The 20,378-nt window shown below is 51.1% G+C and overlaps 2 protein-coding genes across 4 annotated transcripts; one reads left to right on the top strand and one right to left on the bottom strand.

Annotated features, from left to right (window-relative positions):
* Positions 1-4,000: 4,000 nt before the first annotated feature.
* Positions 4,001-9,752, bottom strand: PDCD1 (programmed cell death 1). 2 transcript variants are annotated; one of them, XM_051781259.1, is made up of 5 exons: positions 9,519-9,752; positions 7,227-7,565; positions 6,115-6,267; positions 5,514-5,548; positions 4,001-4,868 (listed from the first exon to the last, which is right to left on the bottom strand). In XM_051781259.1, the coding sequence occupies exons 1-5, from the start codon at positions 9,604-9,606 to the stop codon at positions 4,650-4,652; spliced, it is 834 nt and encodes a 277-aa protein (XP_051637219.1). In that variant the 5' UTR covers positions 9,607-9,752; the 3' UTR covers positions 4,001-4,649. The 2 variants fall into 2 exon arrangements, with proteins under 2 accessions (XP_051637219.1, XP_051637218.1); XM_051781258.1 differs by having other exon boundaries at positions 6,115-6,264; positions 9,519-9,723.
* Positions 9,753-14,772: 5,020 nt separating this feature from the next.
* DYNLT2B (dynein light chain Tctex-type 2B) lies at positions 14,773-20,039 on the top strand. 2 transcript variants are annotated; one of them, XM_051781569.1, is made up of 5 exons: positions 14,773-14,920; positions 15,390-15,523; positions 17,121-17,190; positions 18,946-19,009; positions 19,616-20,039. In XM_051781569.1, the coding sequence occupies exons 1-5, from the start codon at positions 14,853-14,855 to the stop codon at positions 19,661-19,663; spliced, it is 384 nt and encodes a 127-aa protein (XP_051637529.1). In that variant the 5' UTR covers positions 14,773-14,852; the 3' UTR covers positions 19,664-20,039. The 2 variants fall into 2 exon arrangements, with proteins under 2 accessions (XP_051637529.1, XP_051637528.1); XM_051781568.1 differs by lacking the exon at positions 19,616-20,039 and adding an exon at positions 19,398-19,604.
* The last annotated feature ends 339 nt before the right edge of the window (positions 20,040-20,378 follow it).

Genomic DNA, 20,378 nt, shown 5'->3' with positions numbered 1-20,378 from the left:
CAAAATGAGGGCGGCGGAAGGAAACACATTCTACAAGGCTACAGCAGGTTGGTGACAGGCAGGGCTTTTGGTGGGACAGGACAGAGATGCTGCGGCCTGGACCCCTCAGGACACACCAGGGCTGTGCAAGCTGGCCATGGTTAGGGACCCAGGCAGCCTGCCCAACAGCCCATCCCTCCCATGACCAATGACAGCACCCACTCGCTCACCCCAGCCTGTCTCTTCCAGAACTGACATCTGCTTTCCCAGCAAGTCAAGGCCATGTCAGTGCTTCCATACCACAATGCCACACAGACCAGTGCCATGCACAGACCACCTCATTAACCCAAATAACCCACATACTCGCTGCAGCACCTCCAGCCTAACCTCTTCCAAACCAAAACACATCTTCAAGACCTCCCAGTGATCAGGACAGTGCTCACCTGAAAATTACCTTACTATTCTATGTCCTGACCAACCCTTCCCCCCCACCCAGCATCTGCAATGCCCTGTTTTTCAGGAACAGCACTTTGCTGCTCCATGGCACAGCTCTCCTCAAAGACACTGCTGCTAGTGTCTCTCCATCTTTATCTGCCTGCCCAGTTTTCTCAGTATATGGTTTATAAGTTCAGGTTTCTTTAAGGGAAACAGGTTTTTTTAAGGGGTGCTTGTTCACATGTTGTTCCCAACCATCTTTAATCAAGGCTGGGGTATATAAGGAGCCAGGCTGGCTCCCAAGCATCATGTAGAGGGTTTTGTTTGCTTAGGTATAGCTCAGGCATGAGAAGTCACACATCCAAGCCGACAGGGATCAGTCTCAGGTATCACAGAGGGGTCTGGCCGCTCTCCATTATCAAGACCCCAGGGTGGGACCAGGGATGAGGTTCTCCAGAGGTCACAGCTGATGTGTGGTCTCAGGGAGCTGACAAAGCATTTTGACACTGACATCGGTGACAGCCACTCCTCGGGGGAGTGCCGGGTGTCTGCGGTCAGAAGCGGTTGCTGTGACTGCCAGACCAGAGTGTGCAGGAAATGCAGCAGCTTCAGCACCCACAGCCATCCCCCTGGCTCCACCCAGGTCCCAGTACGGGAGAAGCCCTGGCACATGGATGGAGAGGCTGGGGGGATACGTGTCTGCAGGGTGGTGGGTGTATTTGGTAAGAATAACTGTGCAAATCTGGGGGTGTACACACAAATTTGCATGGGGAGTTGCTTGCACGTCTGTGTGTTCACAAGCATTCGTGTGTGCTTGCACATGAGTGTGCATGGCCAGGCTGGGGATGCTTGCTCTGGGGGGATAGAGAGTGGAAAAAATTGGACATGCACCCCCTCCACCCCCCAACCCCGGTTTGGCTGCTGTGTACTTGTGAGCTTTGTGCAACGGGGAGGAAGTTGTTGGGAGCATTCTCCATAGCTTACATCACTATGACAAGGGGAATGAGGTGGGCAGACCCAAAGCTACACCCTATCTCCTCTGGCATTGCAGGGGTTATTCTCAGTGATGACACATCTGAGAACACAGAGTCAGGTCCAGGTGCTATTTAATTTTTCAGGGCCTTGTTCTTTTCCCTCTTGCACTGATGTAAGCCACCATTTACTCAAAATGGGATGGAGGACCAGTCTTGAGCCCTGTTCTTACTCTGTCAGTGGCCAGCGACTGACTCTAAGGTGCAGGGCTTAGTCCCAGTGGCTGTGACGCTGCAGGGAACAAGGTCAAAATTCAGAGCCAGGTGGTCAGGTCTGCCTAAACACTCTTCAGCAAACCTCCCCTCCACAGCCTAAACCAATAACTACTGAAACCCTGCCACCCACAGCCCTTCAGAGCCAACAAAACAGCTGCGGCAGAAAGGATGTGCCCCAAAACCACACCAGGCCCATCACAGCCCAGTCTCTTCTTGATGTGGGCAGGGAAAGCCAAAGGACTTGACAGTGTCAACTCAGCCCCCTCAAAAAAACTGACACAAACCTTTGCATCCTAGGTGGAAATGAGTTTACTTGAGTCTTTCCTTAATTTGGAGTGGAAAAAAGGGGCATAAACCTGCCAGTTAGTGCAAATAGCCAGCAGCCGACTGATATGGGTGCAGCGGTGGGCAAAACCAGGAGGGCTGTGATAGGGAGGTATGGGAGGGATGGTAGGATGATAGGAAAGATGTAGGATGGTGGAGTTGGGAAAGCCAGAACTGGGAACTTCTCAGGACAGGAGGTAAAACAGCTTCTTCCAGATCCTGCACAGTGACTCCGGGAAGACCAAACTACCATCACCAGGCTGGAGGGAGAGTCAAAACTGCACGTCAGCTCTCCTGGCTTGCACAGAAAGACAAAAGAACAGCTCCTGCACACAAACACACTCAACTCCCCATTCCCAAGCAGGATGCTGGGGTGTGGGGCCTGACACCCATCTGAAGGCACTGCTTGGTTTAGAGATGCCCAGTTGGGGGCTTGAAACCTGCATCCCACCTGGAGCTCATCACAACCCTATTCCTGCTCTGGCTAGCACAGTCAGTGCTGTGCCCAGTGCAGGGGAGCATAGCTCATGTCTCTGCCAGTGCTGGGCACCCCGTGCTCCAAACAGGGATGGGAGATGGTGTCTGGCAGCCTGGAGCATCCCCACCCCAAACATCCCCAGAGCCCAGCCTTTCTCCCCGCAAGGGGCAGGATTGCAGCAAGGCTGATGGGGATCGGAGGGGCCCAGGCACTGACACAGGCTGGACATTCTCCCATCCCAAAGGTCAGAGGGAGATGCTTTTGCTACACCTTCAACCCCACCAGAGAGCTTGAGAGCCTCCAGGCAGCTGCAGACCACAATCCACCAAGAGAGGAAGGGACTCAGCCCCGACTGCTCCTGGAGGAGTCATAGCTGCCGCCAGGGGGTGCAGGAAGGGCTCAAGATCCGGCACCTCTGCTGTCTGAGAGGCAGATTGGAAAATATGAAGCAGGGCCCACTGGCCTACCCTCTCACCGGTGTTGTGTCTGACAGGAAAGCCAAAACCAAAACTGCTGACTGAGCTCCTGCTTCTCGCCCACTGTGGCTGCCTCCTGCCTTGGTTTTCCGGACCCTGCCGGCCACAGCAGATCTCTGACAGAGCTGCTGGGGCAAAGGAGCAGGGCTGCTGCTGGCAAAATGTCCCGATGGGCTGAACCACACATTGGCCTGAGTCAATGTCTTGGGAGTTACAGCACTGCCCATGGAGGCTACTGGAAGCTTTCAGCAGCACCAGGGACAAAGGAAGGCCACCATATCCACTCTCCCACCCTGAAGGAAGCTGAAAGACAACTCAAATGGATGTTTATTCCATCTGGTCCCCTCTAGAAGTTTCTCATGGACTTTCCAGTCCCCACAGAGGACAAGATGTGATGCCTGGCTTGCCTCACCCCTTCCCCCAGCACCCAGGCTGGGTCCCACAAGGCTTACTGGAAGTAAGTGAAGAAGAAACCTGCTAACAGTGCTGCTGAAGTGTGAGATGCAAGTGATTCTTCTCTGTTTTCACTGGTTTTCACAGTCTCCTAGTAGGTCTCTGCTGCCTTCAAAGCCACTCCTTACTGGGGTTTCTCCCCTCTTGAGCAGCTGTCATTTCTTTCCGCTCTGGTTTCTGGCAGGCGCCACAGCACTGGCACCTCTTTCAAGAGGGAAAGTGGAAGTTCAGAGCCAGAAAGCTGCACTGAGCACCATGCTGTGAGCTGTACCCTGGCTGATGGCAGCCAGACCCTTAGCTCAGCAAGCATGCACATCCCCACGGGCTGAGTGAGTACCCTGGGGTCAGTCTGGTAATGGGGGTGTCTGGGTTTGCAGCTGCACCTGGGTGACCAGCTGAGACAGGGGCAGGAGGAAAAAGAGCATCAGCCTCTTAAATTATTAAGAGCAGCTTTGTGGAAGAGCAGCTTGCATATCTCACAGAGAGACCCAGGAACCACAACAGATGCCACCACCTCCCAGCACTGCACTGCACTTGCCTGCACTACAAGAGCCGTTATTTGCCTGCCCACACACTTGCCATGACAAGTGAACAAACACCCCGCATGCAAAACCCTTTATTCATCCCCATGGCCAGATTTGACTCCCACCTGTGGTCGGAAGGACATAGGGGTAGATCTCCCCTCTTGGAGAGAAGGAAAGTGCCTGGAGAAAGGAGGAAAACTGCCCACTTCCCAGGGGTTTCTTTAAATAGCAGAACACACGGCAGCCTCTGTTCTGAGCAAGCAGAAGCCCTCAGCCCTGGGTTTCCATGAGCAGCATCTCACAGGAACCACTCCAGCTCTGGCCTCCAGCATTTCCTCCAACAGTCATGCTTTCCTAGTTGGGTCAGACCTGGGGAAGGGAAGCAGCAGGGCCACTCCACAGAGCCCTGGGTAGAGGTAGAAAACTGAGGCATGACGTAAATCACCTTTGGGATAGACCTGTTGATGTCACTGCTTTGTCCCAGCCCATCCTCCCTGCCTTGAGTGAAGAGGCAGCACATGGAGCCCATCAGGGACTTTCCTCATCCTGTGGTACCCACCCCACGGCCACGATAACACCATGGCCAGGACTGTCTGATATCAACTCCAGCAGCAGCGTCTCTGTTGTTTCAGTCCTGGTATGCTGGATTTTTCCCAACTGCAAACTGCAGTGGGAGCAAGGGACCGGGGCAGCATGTTCATGCCCACACCCTGGTGAGGAGGGACCCTGGTCCTCAGCAGGGCTGTGAGCACAGATGTCGAGTCCTCTCATCCTGACGTTTCTTGCCCCGCTCCGGCGTGACGGGTTTCTCCTCTGGGAAGATGATAGTGGCATATTCTGTCTGGTCAGCTGGCTGGGTCTTGGGGGGCACCTGGGTGCACTGATCCCTCTGAAACTCCAGCACACCATAGTCCACAGTGGATATGGACACCACAGGGGGCTTCTCTTCCTTCTGCAAGGAAATCCCATTGTGGTGATTCAACATCCAGAGGTACCTGCCATCACCAGCACAAGCCCCCTTTTTTACAGCAAGTGCCAGAATCAGGTTTGAGGCATCCCAGGAGGGTGAGAGAGATACAAAGCAGAAAGATGCACAGACCTGGGATAGCATGTGCCCAGAGGAACCAGATCTTGAGCCTTCAGTTCACTGCAAAGCCATGTGTGTCTCAGTTCTCTGCCTCTGCAGGCAGGCTGATGGAGACAGATCCCTCCTGGAGGTGCTTGGCAAAAGGGAGAAGAAGCCAGGCACCAAATGTAGCAAAATAAATTTTAGCTTAATATATTGGGGGGAAATATTCTCCCATTTTCTACAGCAATGCAATCCACTGTCAAAGATAGCCCTGCTTTGATAAAGGGTTGGACTAGAGAGTCCCATCCTCTCTGGGGCGTTTTTTTTGATTTTGTGATGGGACTGTTCTGCTGCAGGTGCAGAAAAGCAGTTGTAGCTGTGCAGAAAAGATCAAGCAGCAGCAGAGAAGACAGCAGAAGTAAGATGCTTGTGAAGGGCTGATAAAGGGATGCGCTCCACCCTGCTCACCCGAGTGATGCCACAGTGCTCCCCTGCAGCACGGCAGGGAGACAGAGGCAGAAAACTCACCGCTGGCATGTTTTCACTTGATGGTTTCTGCACATCTGCAAAGTAACACACTTGGTTAGAAGAGACTTGTTTACCACAACAGCATGAGCTGACCCAGCTCCCCTGCCTTAGAGAGCGCTGGACTCATTTCACCACACTCTTTCTCTACTCAGGATCTAACACCCTGAGCATTACAAGGACAAGTGAGACACCAGCCCACAGTCTAGAGTTTAATTTGAATTAATGGAATGCAGGGGAGCCCCCTGTGAGAGCCCCTGGGGTGCCTGCAGAGTGGCTGAGGTGATGCCCTGTGCTGCAGCAGGGTGATAATGAGATGCTCCAAAGGTGCCTGGGCAAGGGGCATGGGAGGGCTTCATGTGCAGCATTAAGGCACCACACCAAGGAGTGGTGTAGATCCACTGCATGTGGTCTAGGGGCTCTACAATGGGCAAGCAGGGCTCAAAGCCCCCATCTCCCCCAGGCATGGAGATATCTGTCCCATAGGGATATGTCACAGCAGAGTTTAGCATGTTGAACCAGCCTAGGCACCCCAAGCAGCTGCAGACATCTGGCTGATCCCTAGTCCCAGGCTGGGTTTGCATGGCCCCCAGGGGGATCGTACCTCCTCTCCTGTATGTGATGGTGAGGTAGCCAAAGATCAGCAGCAGAATCACCCCGGCCAGAAGCAGGATGCCCAGGAGCATGGCCTTGATGTGGTCTGAGGGGCTGCCTTCCTCTATCTCTGGCTCCTCAGTGGGATTCATCTCAGGGGCTGCTGCAATAGCCATTCAAAAACAGCAGGTCAGGAGTGGAAAATGGTCTCTATAGTTCTTGTGAAAGGCAGCAGAGGAACAAGGGGGCTGTCCTCAGAACAGGTTCAGTCCCAGACAGGCTGCCACAGCCCACCATCCCTCCAGGGGCCCCGATTTTGGGCTGACATGGGAGATGTTTTGGATGTGTCCCATTCCTTCCCATTGTAGGTGGTGAAGATGATCCCACACCTCTGAGAGTTGGGGTGCAGAGGGCCAGGGCTCCATTCTGCACCTGCAGGCAGTCCTGTGGCATGACTATGCTCAGCAGAGCCCCATGGAGGACACAGTTTCCCCAGGCCTCCCTGCCATGTCCACATCCTGGGGTCAGCACAGCATCAGCTCGCATTGGGAAGAGATGTTGTGGAAGACAGTGACTTTTGCAGAGTTTTTCTTTTTTATAAAAGGTCGGCTTGAGCCCCACAAAGCTCCTCTGCTGTCAAGCAAGGATATGGCAGAGACTGCTGCAAGATCTCAGTCTCACACACCATGGGACTATCAGACCCTCACAGAGCATGATCTTGCAATGTCAGTATCTACACCGACACTGGCTGTTCAAGGTGTCTGAGCCCTGGTCATCACCCCAAACACAATTCCTGTCCCCAGAGGAGCTGTTCAAGGATGAAGGCAGTTCCCTACACTGGTCTCAGCCTCCATCAATGGGTAAGAACTGCTTCTCCCCACAGCATTACTGGGGACACAGCCCCAGCAGGACGGAGACCTCCTGCATCAGGACCACATCCAGATGCAGTGTTCACAGGGAGGTTAGCCTGTGTTCTTGGACCTCAACCCTGAATGCAAAGGAGAGGAAAAGGGCAGGGCTGTGCTCTCCTGACCCATGTCAGATCCTCCACCAGCAGGGTACTGTCTGCCTTAAGCCCTGGAGCTACAATGTGTTACCCATCAGCTCAGCCCCAAGCCTGACCTGTGACCATCAGCCGGGACCGGTTGCTCTCCATCAAAAGGAATTTATTGGGTTCAAAGAAGGTGATCAGTCCACAGTAGTAGGAGCCTGAGTCATTTTGGTGGAGGTTCCGGATCTCAATCTTGAAGACAGGAGTGTGGTTGGTGAGCCGGTACTTCTCCGTCTCCATCCTGGGGTGGTTTGGGCTGATCTCAGCTATTTTTTGGGCTTGGCTGTGGTTGGTGTCCTTGTACCAGTTGAGGCTGTACTCTGAGCCAGAGTCACTCTCCATGGAGATATTGCAGGAGAAGGTGGCTATGCCACCTTCATGGAAAGTTAACACTGATGGGAAGATAGTCACTGTTTGGGAGAGAGGAAACAAGGAGCAGACATGGTTACAGCAGGCATAGATCTCAGAAACAGTCATACCCCCTGTGCAGGAGCCTGAGATGCAAGCCCAGTCCACTTCATTACTCTGGGTCACAGCGAGGTACATTAGTCCATGCCTCTTCCCTCCTGAGTGTGTGCCTGCTGGCTGGAGGGGGACCCTCAGAGTTAGTAACTGTACTATGAAGTGGTTTCAGCAGAGCAAGTTGTGCTCTGCGCTAACTAAAATTGGCACAGAACACCTGTACTGGGGAAAACAAACGTTGAGGGTTGTATTATTTTTAAATCTATGCTATATTTTGATGTCTGAGTCATCTTCCCTCCAGCTGATGCTGACTCTGAAAGTGAGCAGAGGGACTGAGTCCTGGGTCAGGGCAGTGCCCTCCGGTGCAGCCCATCTCATGCCTGGCTGCCAGCTGGGATGCTCTGGCTCTCCCCACTGCACCATGCTTGGACCTCAGAGCAGGCAGGGGCTGCCCATGGTACAGTATTTGCTATCTCCATCCTGAGACCATCTAACAGGTCAGAGCAACCTGGAGCTTACGCCATCCCTTTCCAGCTGCCTGTCCCCAGACTGTGTGCCCCCTACCCTGGGGGTCCCAGATGGGCTTGCCAGGCTGTTCCCAGCACAGAGGGCAGTCAGCTACAGCCACAGGCCTCTTGGCCTGCTGCTTCACCACATTTCCCTTCCCATTATGCCAGCAGGTTCAATGCCTCTGGGCAGCGGGGATGCTGTGAACATGGGCCAGGCACACAGAAGAACACAGTAGTTGTTGCACTAATTTCTGTTCAGAGCAATAAAAAGTGGGAAGAGGCATTTTTCACATGGGTTACCTGACCAAGGAATTCAAACCACCAAGGCTCTGAAAAGTCCCTGTTATTAAAAAATTTACCTTCCCTTTTCAGAAATCAACACCAATAGCAGCTCCAGAGCTTACAGGGAGAGCCAGAAAGTCCCTCCTGTCCCTCCAGCTCTGGCCTGAGGCTGTAGGACCATGATCTCAGTGTCATCAACCAGCAAATGGACCTGGACAATTCCGTGAATAGATACAAGATCAGATGGAAAACTGGGCTGAGAAATTAGGGAGGAGATCAAACAGGAGGAGGGAGGGAGAGAAGTGCCCCAGTTCCCATCAGCAGGATCAGCTGTGGCAGTGCCCACACTAAGAGATGGAATTTTTGAAGAGTTTTGAATTTGCAGTTTTTGAATTTTGCAGTGGTTTGTGTTTAATGGGAAATATTTGGCAGGTTCAGGGCTTTGCTTTCTGTCATTGCTGGTGCCAACAATGAATGAAGTGTTCAGAGGACATCTGAAAGCAGCTGTTGGGTTTACATGTTTCCCTGCATCTTCCCAGCACCAGAGGTAACATCTGCTCCAAGGAACGCCCAGCCCTGCACCCACCATCAGGACAGAAAACACGAATCCACTAAAGGAAGAGTCAGGCTGGGAGGAAGGGGGAACACAGCTTCACCAGGGCTTCACTTGCTCTGCCGAGACTCACCTCTTCCCCTCAACCTCTCCTTCTTCCCCAGATTTCATCCAGAGCAAGGACCCTGGCTCCCTCAGTGTCAAGTCCAAAACAGGAGTTGAAGCCCAAGGGCACAGACTGAAGCCATGAGAGCCAGAGCAGAAAACACCAGACCTCACATGGCACCGGCAAACCCATCAAACCCTAACTACAGTCACTGTGCCACAACACAGCTCTGGTGTCAGCACTGTGGGCTGTGTGCCCTTCCCCATCTGTTAATCCCGTTTCTGCCTCAAGCATCCCCACGTCCTTTGTTTCAGCCACACGTACCCAAAAGCTTTGGGGTCTCTGCCTTCTTGATGCCAGATTCTTAGTTAGTTAGACTAGACTTTAGGCATTTTCCAAGAGCTACAAATGACACGCCATGCCAGCAAGCACGCCACACTCCAGTACCTACCCCGGCGGCAGCAGGCCAGTGTGGGCCCACAGCAGAGCAGGATGGCACAGAGGCCAGCCAGGGCCACCTCCATTCTGCCCCACGTCATCTTCGAGGCACCTGGAGCCGTGGCGAGGCGGTGGGTCCCCTGCCCAGGCAGATGCGATGTGCTGTGCTGTATGTGCTCTGCCGGCCCCAGCTCTCTCTGTGCCGCCTCCCCCGCAGCGGGAACTTGTTCTCTGTCGTACCCTGCAAGGGCTGGGTGGAAATGAAACGTGCCTGTCTCTCCCCCAGAGGGAAACCCAGGCTGCCTCCCGCCCCCAGCTTCCTCCACTCGGAGGCAAGGATCAGCTGAGCCATACATGGCCTCTTTCCCCTCCTTGCTTTCCCACGCAGGCAACCAGCCACCGAGCAGCAGGGACAGGCACCTCTGAGCCTGAACCCTTTTTGGGGAAATCTTTCAGAGGTGGAGCAGGCAGGGGCCACATGGGACAGGTCCTCAGTTCCAAGCCTGGCACATAAGTAAAAGCTGTCTTGGGTTCCCAGGCACCCATGGGTGTTCCCAACAGGTGCCCAAGGCAGTGGAGTACTGGGGGACATGTGGCACTGGGTAGACAGGGAGGGTCTGGGTAGCCATGGGACACCTATTGGTAGGCTGCTCCCACTGGGATGGGATGGGAGAAGAGGGAGAAGGAGGAGAAGGAGAAGAAGGAGAAGGAGAAGGAGAAGGAGAAGGAGAAGGAGAAGGAGAAGGAGAAGGAGAAGGAGAAGGAGAAGGAGAAGGAGAAGGAGAAGGAGAAGGAGAAGGAGAAGGAGAAGGAGAAGGAGAAGGAGAAGGAGAAGGAGAAGGAGAAGGAGAAGGAGAAGGAGAAGGAGAAGGAGAAGGAGAAGGAGAAGGAGAAGGAGAAGGAGGAGAAGGTTTGCCGCCTTCAGAGTGTTTTTTCATGATAGATTTGCAGAGAGCAAAGGCAGGTGCCCAGAGCCAGGATGCTATTATTGGGGTGAAATTTGCAAAAGACTTCTGTAGTTTTTCAACCATGGATGTTCCCCACTCACCACACTGACTAATACTCGCATAGGAAATAACCAGCGGTGAAAGCAGCTCCTCCACTTCTCTCAAACACAGCCTCCGTGCCTCACAATTTTGGAAAGTGTCAGGGGAAAATTAATAATTGGGGTGAAGGATGTGATTCTAATGACGATTTCATTATTTTCCAGGCTTTCAGAAATGAGCAGGGCTAGGGCTTGCTCACCTCTCACTTTCAAACAAGGCCCTGGCAGGCAAGTGGGCTGGGGGAGCCACCCCTAACTTCATAGAATCATAGAATCGTTAAGATTGGAAAGATCTCTAAGATCATCAAGTCAAACCATTAACCTAACACTACTGTGATGGTCAAATTGGGATGGCCAAGGAGGGGGTTCTGAACTGGGGCAGACAGGGCTCACCCTGGGTGGGTGGCTAAGTCCAGCCTGTCCTGGGTCTTCTTTTCCAGTCTCCTCCCAGCACTGCAGCACCATTCCTTTCTCATGAGCTGCTGGCCCTGCTTGGGCTGCAGAGCAAGGCTGGGAACTGTGCCTACCTTGTCACCTCTCCATGCCACCTGGCCAGAGGCCACCACGCTGCCTGGATGGGTGGCAAAGGGAGTGCTCTCCACCATGTGCAAGGGTGTAGGTGGGTTTTGAGGTGGACATCACCTCTTCTTTCACAATTTTCTGCATTCCCACTCAAAAAACCCTAACTAAACTAAACTAAAATGAACTTCAGGAAATATGGAAGCTCATAGCAAGGAGGTTTTTCTGCCTTGAGGTTTTATGACCCCAAATGCTGACACGAGGCATCTGGGCCAGGTTGGGAAAGGCTTGTTTGGCACTTGCCACATGTTTTGATTTCTAAACACAGATGATGTGATGGGTATCACTGCCAAGATCACGACTTTTTGAGGCAGGGATCAGCAGGAAAAACTGGCTCATCCTCCCTGCCCCATGCAGCAGCATCAGAGGGCTCTGATTAAAATCATAGCATGAATTGCTCAGACTTTCCAATGCACGCTTGAAATGGGTGTAAGCCGGTACCCGAGGCGGGGAGGCTGCCACGTCCACGAGAAACCAACAATGGCTAGATGCCCTTTTTTCTGAGAAAAAAAAACTAGAAGCGATGAAAAGAATAAAAGAAAAGATCAATCTCGCTGTTAGGAAGCCGCTGCGGAGGAAAGCGAGGTGAGCAGCGGTGCCGTGCCCCAGCCCAGCATGTGCCTCAGGTGTCAGCATCACAGAGGAGCCCAGCCCCAGTCCCACAGCAGCCACCAGGCTTCAGAAAGGCTTTGCACCTTGCCAGCACCCTGCCAGACCAACATAGCTCCTGCTGGCTCTTTCACCAGGTTCTCCAGCACCAAGAAAAACAGCCTGGTTCAAACCATGCTGCTGCACCCCGTCATGCTGGTAAATCCCCTCCAGCCCCATGGGGTGGATGGTACCCCTTGGGGGGTTTGCTGAGGGGTCACTTTATGTGAGCTTGAATATAGTAAATTCCATGGGACAGTCCTTTGCTATTTGGCCACCAAAAGAGGAAAAGAATGTCTAAAAAGGAAGGAGAAAGAGGAATAAGTGAGAAAACAGTTTGTTCTTTAAAACTAAGAGAGAGTAACTTCAGCAAGCACATCACACCACTTCATAGGAGCACAAATGTCTTTTTTTTCCCCAACAAGAAGGTGGTCCCCTGAGTCTGTGAGAGTCCCACCAACGCAGCTGGGACGCAGAGGAGGTTCTAGTCTCCTGCAGCCATCACTGTCAGGGCACACAGCTATCACCAGAGTTAAAGGGTAGAGGGTCAGACCCAATATGGCTTACAAGTATCTGGGGTATTTAAGGAGCACTGAAAATTTGGAAGATGAAAAAGAGCCGTGATCAAACACCACAGATGAGCTGACTGGAGTCCAGAGCTAAATGACTTTGAAGTCCAGGGAAAGTAAAGCTTCCCAAATGAAATGAGGAACACAAGTTACCCCAAAAAGATGCTCAGGAAGAGAAACCCACAGGTTCCAAAGATCCTTCCCCCAACAGTTTAACTGAATTCACATCTGTGGGTCTGACCCAGGCGGGAGGTGAATGGCTTGGGCAAGAAGAGGAAACAGTTAATAGTGTTTGCAGATAAACACGGAAGAGTGTTGAGGTCTTTCAGACATTTCTTGGAAATTAGGAAGGTCTCTGCAAATTATTTGCATGAGGAACAGCACCTGACCCTGTGGGGACATGCAGCAGCCCGTGGGTGTGAGTAAGCAGCGGCAGTGAGTAAGCAGAGGGATGGAACAGAGGCACGAAAATGTTCCTTTAGCAAGCGGAAACCTGCAGGGCCTGGGCAGAGCAATGGTAACTGTGATGGGAAGGTGCCACAAGGGTATGGCATGGGGCCACCATCACCTTCAGCATGGCAGTGAGGTGCTGACCCTACTGTGGGCAGAGCCCGGTGGTACTAAGGACTCTGATGGTCCATCTCTAGCAGGTGGTGCTGCTAAAGTCTGTAGAAATCAGGAGCTGCTGCTGCTCGGGATCCCATCAACCCATCTGTGCTCAGACCAGTTTGGGGCAGGACCTGGCACCAGTTGGGATATGCCCGTGCATCCCAAGCAAAACTGCAGCAGCTGTACCCTCTGCCTCCCAGTGCCTTGTACCCAAGGGGCACCTCCAGTCATTCCCAGCCCTGTCACAAGTGATGTCCCCCTCCAGCACCTCAATCCTGGCAGCAGCACACTCTGCACCGGCACTGGCTGTGCCTTCACACTGTTTCCATTCGGAGCTGGGTGAAGCGCACAGGGACCTTTCTCAGCCGCGTCACTCACTGTACGCAGGAAGGATCGTGGAGATCGCTGCATCGAGATAAACTGTGGGGTAAGCAGAATGTCAGCTCAGGAGGGGCTGCATCACATGCGGCCTTCCTTGGGACAGACAGCAGCTGCAGGCAGGGAAAAGAGCACAGGGCTATGATAGGGGAAGGATATCAGGGAGCAAGAATTTTAGGCCTTTCTGGAGGATTTAAGAAGTTCCTGGAGGAAAGGAGCAAGGCTGGGACCTTCTCCCTGATGGCTGGGATGCATGGCCCAGAGGCAGGAAGAGAGTACAAGGCCTGGCAGCAACACACAGGCAAAAATCAGGGGAACAGGCTTTGCAAAGGCAAGGAGTCCAGGCTATGTTCTCCTCCACCTGCACCCACTGTCCCTCAGCATCCAGGCCCTCCCAGCAAGGCTCCTGGGGCTGGGACACCATCACAGCCCCCATCCAGCTGAGGCCAGGATCCGGCAGGCATGTTTCTGGGCACAGGGACCCCTCTGCCCTGCTGGCACCCACAGTTGCTCCAGCCCACTGAGTCCTGGGTGAGGGTGCACACAGGGGCTGCAGCTGCTGATTTGGGGCAGGATGGGGGCATCAGGGAAGCACCCAGAGAGGCCAGGCCATCTTACCTCATTCTCTCTCTATCAGACCTTCCGCCTCACTCCAAGCAGCAGCCTCATCAAACACTGCATTTACAGAATCACAGACTCATTTAGGTTGGAAAAGACCTCTGAGATCATCAAGTCCAACCTATGACCAAACACCACCATGACAACTAGATCACAGCACTAAGTGCCACGACCAGTCTTTCCTTAAACACTTCCAGAGACAGTGACTTCATCACCTCTCTGGGCAGCCCATTCCAAACTTTAATCACCCTTTCTGTGAAGAAATTCCTCCTAATGTCCAACCTAAACCTTCCCTGGCACGGCTTAAGACTATGTCCTCTCATCCTGTCACTAGTTGCCTGAGAGAAGAGCTTGACCCCCACCTGTCTACAACCTCCTCTCAGGGAGCTGTAGAGAGCAATAAGGTCACCTCTGAGCCTCCTTTTCTCCAGGCAGAACACCCCCACTGCCCTCAGCTGCTGCTCAGTGTGGGACCTCAGTGTCTTCCACAACAGAATTTTACCATTAATACAACTATTAAAATAGTTTACAATCATCACAGCAGTTATTTACCATTTATTTACCAATTACGTTATCGGGCAAGTTTTTTAATCGCAAAAATTAGTAAAAATAATTATTGGGGTTTTCGGTTTGTGGGGGTTTTTGTGGGTTTTTTTTTTTTTGGGGGGGGGGGGGTTGTTGTTGTTTGGTTTTGTTTTGGTTTTGTTGCCTTTTTTTTTTTCTTTTTTTTTTTAACAAAGGTATAGGAAATACTCCCCGGTCGGTGACTCCGCATCCCCCGACCGCGCTCCCCCCCGGCGGTGACGCGGCGCTGACGCGGTGGGGCGGGCGGTGGGAGCGGCGGAAGCGGCGGGGGTTGTCCCGGTAACCCAACGCCGGGAAGGCTGCGGGGGCCGCGGCCATGGGCGAGCTGGGCCCGGACGATGGGGCCGGCAACACCTACAGCCTTCGGCCCGGCCTCCAGCACCGGTGAGCCAAGGGGGGGGGGGGGGGGGGTTAGTAGGGAGAGGGGATGGTGGGGGCCTTGGGCTGGGGGGGTTGGCCCCGGGGATGTGGGAGCTGCGGTGGGACTGTCCGGGAGGGGCTCCCTGGGCAGGAGGGGCTGTGGGGGTGTGTTGGGAATGGGGGAGCCCCGAGGGTTTGGGAGATGGGGGGCACTGGGCTCCCTGACCAACTTTGACATGCGCTCGGGTGGAGGATGCTGCTGGAGGGGCAACTTCCAAGAAAGCTGTTTTCACACCTTTTCATGGGTGTTTGGCTTTTGGCAGGGCTGGTTAAGTATCTCCGTCTTAGCAGGGTTTTTTTCCCCCGTGGTTTTTGATTTGTCATTTTTTCTTAAGTATGTGAAAGCTGCATTTTCCCAGGTGGGGTTGTGTACGTTTCTACATGTTGTGTGAACTTTTGGGGCTTTCTGTTGCTGCTTTTTTTTCCTTGATAGATTCAAATCATCCTCAGTAAAAGAATGCATCCATGCGATACTGAAGGAGAAGCTGGCCAATGTACAGTACAACCCAGAGGAAATGCCTGAGCTTACAAAGTCCTTATCAGAGACAATAAAAGACAGACTGAAAGGTAAGGAGGTCTGCTGGGGAAGTAATTTCTCTTCTTACCGTGTCGTCTCCCTTTTGACAAAATCTTTCTTTCCTCTTTTATTCTTGAAACCTATTCCTTCCCTGTTGACTGACTCGAGTCTACTGTTATGAAACAATCTGTCCTATATATACATTCCTCGCCTGCGGAACTGAAGATCTAATTCAAGCAGACAGGATCTGTTTTTGTGTAGCTTGGCTAGTGTGGGATGTCTGGAGGGGCTGCAGAGGTGAAGAAGCGGCACTGGAGAGAAGAAGTGATGCTTCATTGCTTCTTGCTTCCATACAAAGAACCATTCCTGCCTTTTTTCTGCTGTGAGTTAGGTCAGAGTTGTGTCAGAGTGGAATAGCAGGGAGATCAGAATAAGGCTCAGAGGGCACAGGGAAGGGGGAGAGAGGAGCAGTCAGACAAGGAGGGGTATGACTACAGCCTTACAGCACTGGAAGAAGGTTGTGGTGATGCTGCACAGAATACCCTCCAATATTTTTGAGTTCAAGAAGAAAACTGCAAGCTCCAGCAGGTGTTTCCTGAGTTCTGTGCTGGGACAAGTACATGGATGTGTGTGCTGGCACAGCCACTTTTTTTTTTTGCTTTCCTCCTGGGGCAGACTGGTGCTCCATCTGCTGGTCTGGCCTGACACAGTGGCGTGGCCGGACTGTCACCCTCGGCAGTGCCACGGATTGATGCTTCTCCCAGATTTGCACATCTGCTTTAAAGCCAGCAGCAGCTGTAGGCCCAGCACGTGTTGATGCCGAGCTCATATGCACAGGGCTTGGCTGTAGTAATGTGTAAACACAGTTGCAGCAGCCTGAAGCAAGGCCGGCCCCGTGTGGCCGCTGTATCAGCTGGTATCTCTGATAAGCATTGACGTGGTGGATGTTATAACAGACCCAGCCTGTTGTGTTCAATCCTCCAGTGGAAACAATGCGCTGGAGTCTTCCTGGGACACTGCTTTGTTGAAGACAGGCATTAGGATCCATATTTGATTTTAAACATGCTTATTCTGATTTGGCTTCTGGAACATTGCCATGGCTGATTGGATCTGGTCTGTGCCCCGGAGGTGTTTCTTTACTATTGTAAAACTATTGCATATCTCTGCAGACACATAACACAGACCCACATATGCTTTTATGGGCCCTTTTATCCCACTCAGAAGCAAAGGAAACACCTGTATGGCAGAATAATCTCTACAATACCTTTGCATCAGAACAGTTTTAAAATAAGGCAATTTTTTTCAATTTGCATTTTTTTCCACAGCAGCCTTATTTACGTTCTTTCCATGTGGTCAGCTCTCGAAAGTTGTCAAAGCAGAATATAGTGTGGCTGCTCAGGGGTGTCTTCTGCCTTAGATGCATCTTTTGATAGAGGCCAACTACTCTGTTCACCCTTTAGCTACAGTAAAACCATGGTACTCCATGCTAGGAAAATGAAGCCACAAGGCAGTCTGTCCACTTGGCTACTTGCATGGGCTTGCAGAGGACACTTGCTTTGTAGCCAGAAACCTTTAGCATTTAAGGTCCTGTTTTGGGCTCATATTTTAAACAAATTGTTGCTCTCACTATTATTTTTTTCTCTCCAGAGGAGGGATATGACAGGTACAAAATGGTGGTGCAGGTTGTGATTGGAGAACAGAGAGGAGAAGGAGTGAAGTAAGTTTTCTAATTGTCTTTCTGTCATGTTTGTTGGGTTTGGGTGTGGTTTTTTCCTTTGGAAGCTGCTTCCAGCTTTGCTAGGTACAAAGATCTCTCTGCAGATGATAAAGTGTAAAGCACTTTCTTTTCTCTTTAAGTGGCACTTGAGGGCTTAGGTTGTGGCTGATTGAATTAGCCAGTGATAATGGGCTCTGTGGTGGTTCTTAGCAACCCGAAATGCTGAGAAGCATTGGTGAGGAGTGTTGCAGAAGCATTTTATTTTGTATTCATGATGAACTAGGGCACAGACTCTATCCGTTCCCAAGGCCCTGCTGGAGCAAAAGAGCCATGGTAACTCACTTCTGTCTAAAGCCAGATTTCCATAAGCACTTCATTTACATTTAATCATCCCAGGTAGGCATTTTTCAGAAGTTTAAATATCAATAATCCCCCTGCACTACTGTCCTGGGAACCGAGCCAAATTCCCATGTGGGTGCTGAGCACTTGCAGTCAGCTCCAGATGCCTGCAGTCAGACAAAAGAATTCCTCTTGGCTGCAGTAGTGGGCTGTAGCTTTCCATTATTACTTCTGGGTAGGGAGAAGACAAAAGAGAACAGCCCACAAGGTTTATGTGCTTTATCTGCTGGGCTTATCTTTATTATTGTTCCTGGTACTCCAGCAGAAGATAAGTGCAGCAGAGCTGCTTTAGTGTTTTGGGGGTCAGAGAGAAATATTTGTACCTGCTGCTCAGGCTTTTGTCAGGAATGTCCAGCTGCAGGCAGACTGCTCCAGAAGCACCGTACCAGGGTGAACAGTTCAGTGAGGTGGAAATGTGAAGCCCAACAACACAGGCTGACAGAGCAGCCTGTGGGGAAATTCTCTGGTTTGCAACAGACAGGAGGCAATATTGATGAATGGTCACCAACATCCTTAATGCAAAATACTGGGTAACCAGGGTGTTCCAGAGGCAGAGTGGAATACTGTACAGCAAAAAACAAAAAATCAGGATAATCTTGAGGGCTAAGGTAATAGAAGAGATTAAATTCAGCAATCTTAGAACAGTAAGTCATACATGTAGGGACTGGGAACAACATGGTGTGCCACAAAGAGGAATCCCATCAGCTGAGACTGACTGGGGCAGGCAGGGACTGGGACATTTGCAGCAAAGAAGGGGGAATGTCAGTGACATCAGACAAGACAGCAGTGAGATCTCATCTGTAATACCCTGTTATGGTCCGGTTACTTGTCCTCAGGGTAAGGCTTGGACTGAAGCAGGTGTAGAAGTCCAGCAGGATGTTCAGGGAACAGAAGGTATAGATACAAAAAGACTAGAAGAGCTTAGCTCGTGGTCTAGTAACACGGCGTCTGCCAAGGAATACGATCGCTTCCTATAAATAAGTTGGGAGTATGTACCATGAGGGTGCAGAAGGTGAAGGACAAGGACAAATAAGCTAAATCAGTCACCAATACACATAGGCCAGAAGTCAAAGATTCTTACACACCATACCAATGAGGTTCAAGCCCAGCTGCACAGTGGAGGTAGCAGGGTTGATACGTGATGAGCTTGAAGATGGAGCTTGAGCCACATACAGAGGGGATCAAAGCATGTGGTATTCAGCAGTGGAGATTTAGGCTTGGGATTCAGGAGAACGCTTCCCAATTCCTTTATCTTTAAAGAAAGCTCAGTTTGGTTTTCGAGGAAAGTATCTGTGATCACTTAGGTCCTCACACATGAACTCTGGGTAACGTCTCTGCTCTGGCTCCTTTGTTTAGCATGGCCGCGCGATGTTTCTGGGACGCCGACACTGACAGCTGTGCTCACGACGTGTTCATGAATGTAAGTACCAGCTGGATTCCCATGGGAAGTGTAGGGCTACTTGCTTTTGTATGAGAGCCAGAGAGACCTTAAATATGGAGCAGAAAAAAACGCAACCAGTAGAAGGAATGAACCGAGACTATTGAAACAGTATGATTTATGTCCTCATTCACATAACATACTTAGATATAATATCTGACATAGTGAAACTTCTCTCCTGAGTAGGTCACACAGTACGGTACAGAAGTCATTATAGTCATGCCATTTTACAGGTGGGGAGAGGAAGCACAAGACACAAAGTCTTCTCTGTGCTTTTCTGAACTGCAGTCATGGAGCATGGCTGAAATCCAGGACTGAGTAGAAGTCGAGGTTTTACTTCATTATTTTTTTATTTTTAACTGGCACCTAGACACCTGTGGGAGTGTGGATGGAGGAAAGTGAGGCACTTCTGGCATTCAGATGCACTGACCTGGGTTACACCAAAAGTGAGGTGAACAAAAGACAAAAAGTTGCTATATATTACAAAGCAAGGTTATGCCCTGGTCTAAACGTTCCATGAGGTTTTCCCATTCCACTAGGCTAGCAAAGAGCCTTGACTAACATTGACCCTTTCTCTGTTTTCCCCAGGACAGCTTGTTTTGTGTGGTAGCTGCATTTGGCTGCTTCTACTATTGAAGGTGGCAAACATTGCACAGAGGGACAGAGTTGGAGGAGGAAGCTTTGCTTTGGGGTATTTTTTGTTAAAGTGCACTAAAGCATCATGTTCTTCCTGTAGTACCTAAGAAAATAACAGCTATACAAAGCACGTCCTACACCTGGTCTACACACTACAACATTCCTTCTTCCTTGTGGATATCAATAGAGCTTTAAGCACAATATTATTATGTCCTTTATTTAAATGGCCCTTTGTTTTTTATGTAGTATGTTGGTTTTGTCCTAAAAGTGTATTGTTTCTAAGACAAACTAAACTTGTGTCTTGAAAGGGTTCTGTTACTTCCATTTTTATGAAATTAATTAAATATTTATAAGAAAAGAAACATAATAAATCTATGTATTTAATATTTCTTCTCCTGTGATATTTTCTTCCACTCTACAAAGTGCACTCGTCTGGATGGCTTGTCTGAACTACTCAGATGAGCATTTTCTGATGATTCTTTGTAAGCCATAAAGCTGACCTCTTATTCTGGTTATCCAGTTTTGTTTCTGTGACTCCTATAACAATTGGGCTATGAGTCCCAACTGTGTCACATGAGGTGGTATTAATTGATAGGAAGACAAGGTATTTAGGACATTAGGTCAGGCCAGCAGCCCGCACACCCCAAGACTGCCAAAGCTTTGCTGCTGCCTGTGGCTGTCACCCAGAGGCACCTGCCCAGAGGTGTGACAGCAC

Source organism: Manacus candei, unplaced genomic scaffold (genome assembly GCF_025592945.1).
Source record: "Manacus candei isolate 608988 ecotype Guabito, Panama unplaced genomic scaffold, ASM2559294v1 h1tg000015l, whole genome shotgun sequence".
Taxonomy (NCBI): Eukaryota; Metazoa; Chordata; class Aves; order Passeriformes; family Pipridae; genus Manacus; species Manacus candei.
The sequence above is the reverse complement of the archived record's forward strand: the minus strand, read 5'-3'. Positions and strand labels throughout refer to the sequence as shown.

Excerpts from the sequence above, each read along its gene's own strand:
- PDCD1 (XM_051781259.1), bottom strand. The coding sequence starts at position 9,606 with ATGACGTGGGGCAGAATGGAGGTGGCCCTGGCTGGCCTCTGTGCCATC. Across the intron at positions 6,268-7,226 it reads GTCCCGGCTGATGGTCACAG|CAGCCCCTGAGATGAATCCC; the intron begins GTCAGGCTTGGG and ends TGGCTATTGCAG. Across the intron at positions 4,869-5,513 it reads CAAGTGAAAACATGCCAGCG|AAGGAAGAGAAGCCCCCTGT; the intron begins GTGAGTTTTCTG and ends ATTTCCTTGCAG.
- DYNLT2B (XM_051781568.1), top strand. The coding sequence starts at position 14,853 with ATGGGCGAGCTGGGCCCGGACGATGGGGCCGGCAACACCTACAGCCTT. Across the intron at positions 14,921-15,389 it reads CGGCCCGGCCTCCAGCACCG|ATTCAAATCATCCTCAGTAA; the intron begins GTGAGCCAAGGG and ends TTTCCTTGATAG. Across the intron at positions 19,010-19,397 it reads CTCACGACGTGTTCATGAAT|ACACCTGTGGGAGTGTGGAT; the intron begins GTAAGTACCAGC and ends ACTGGCACCTAG.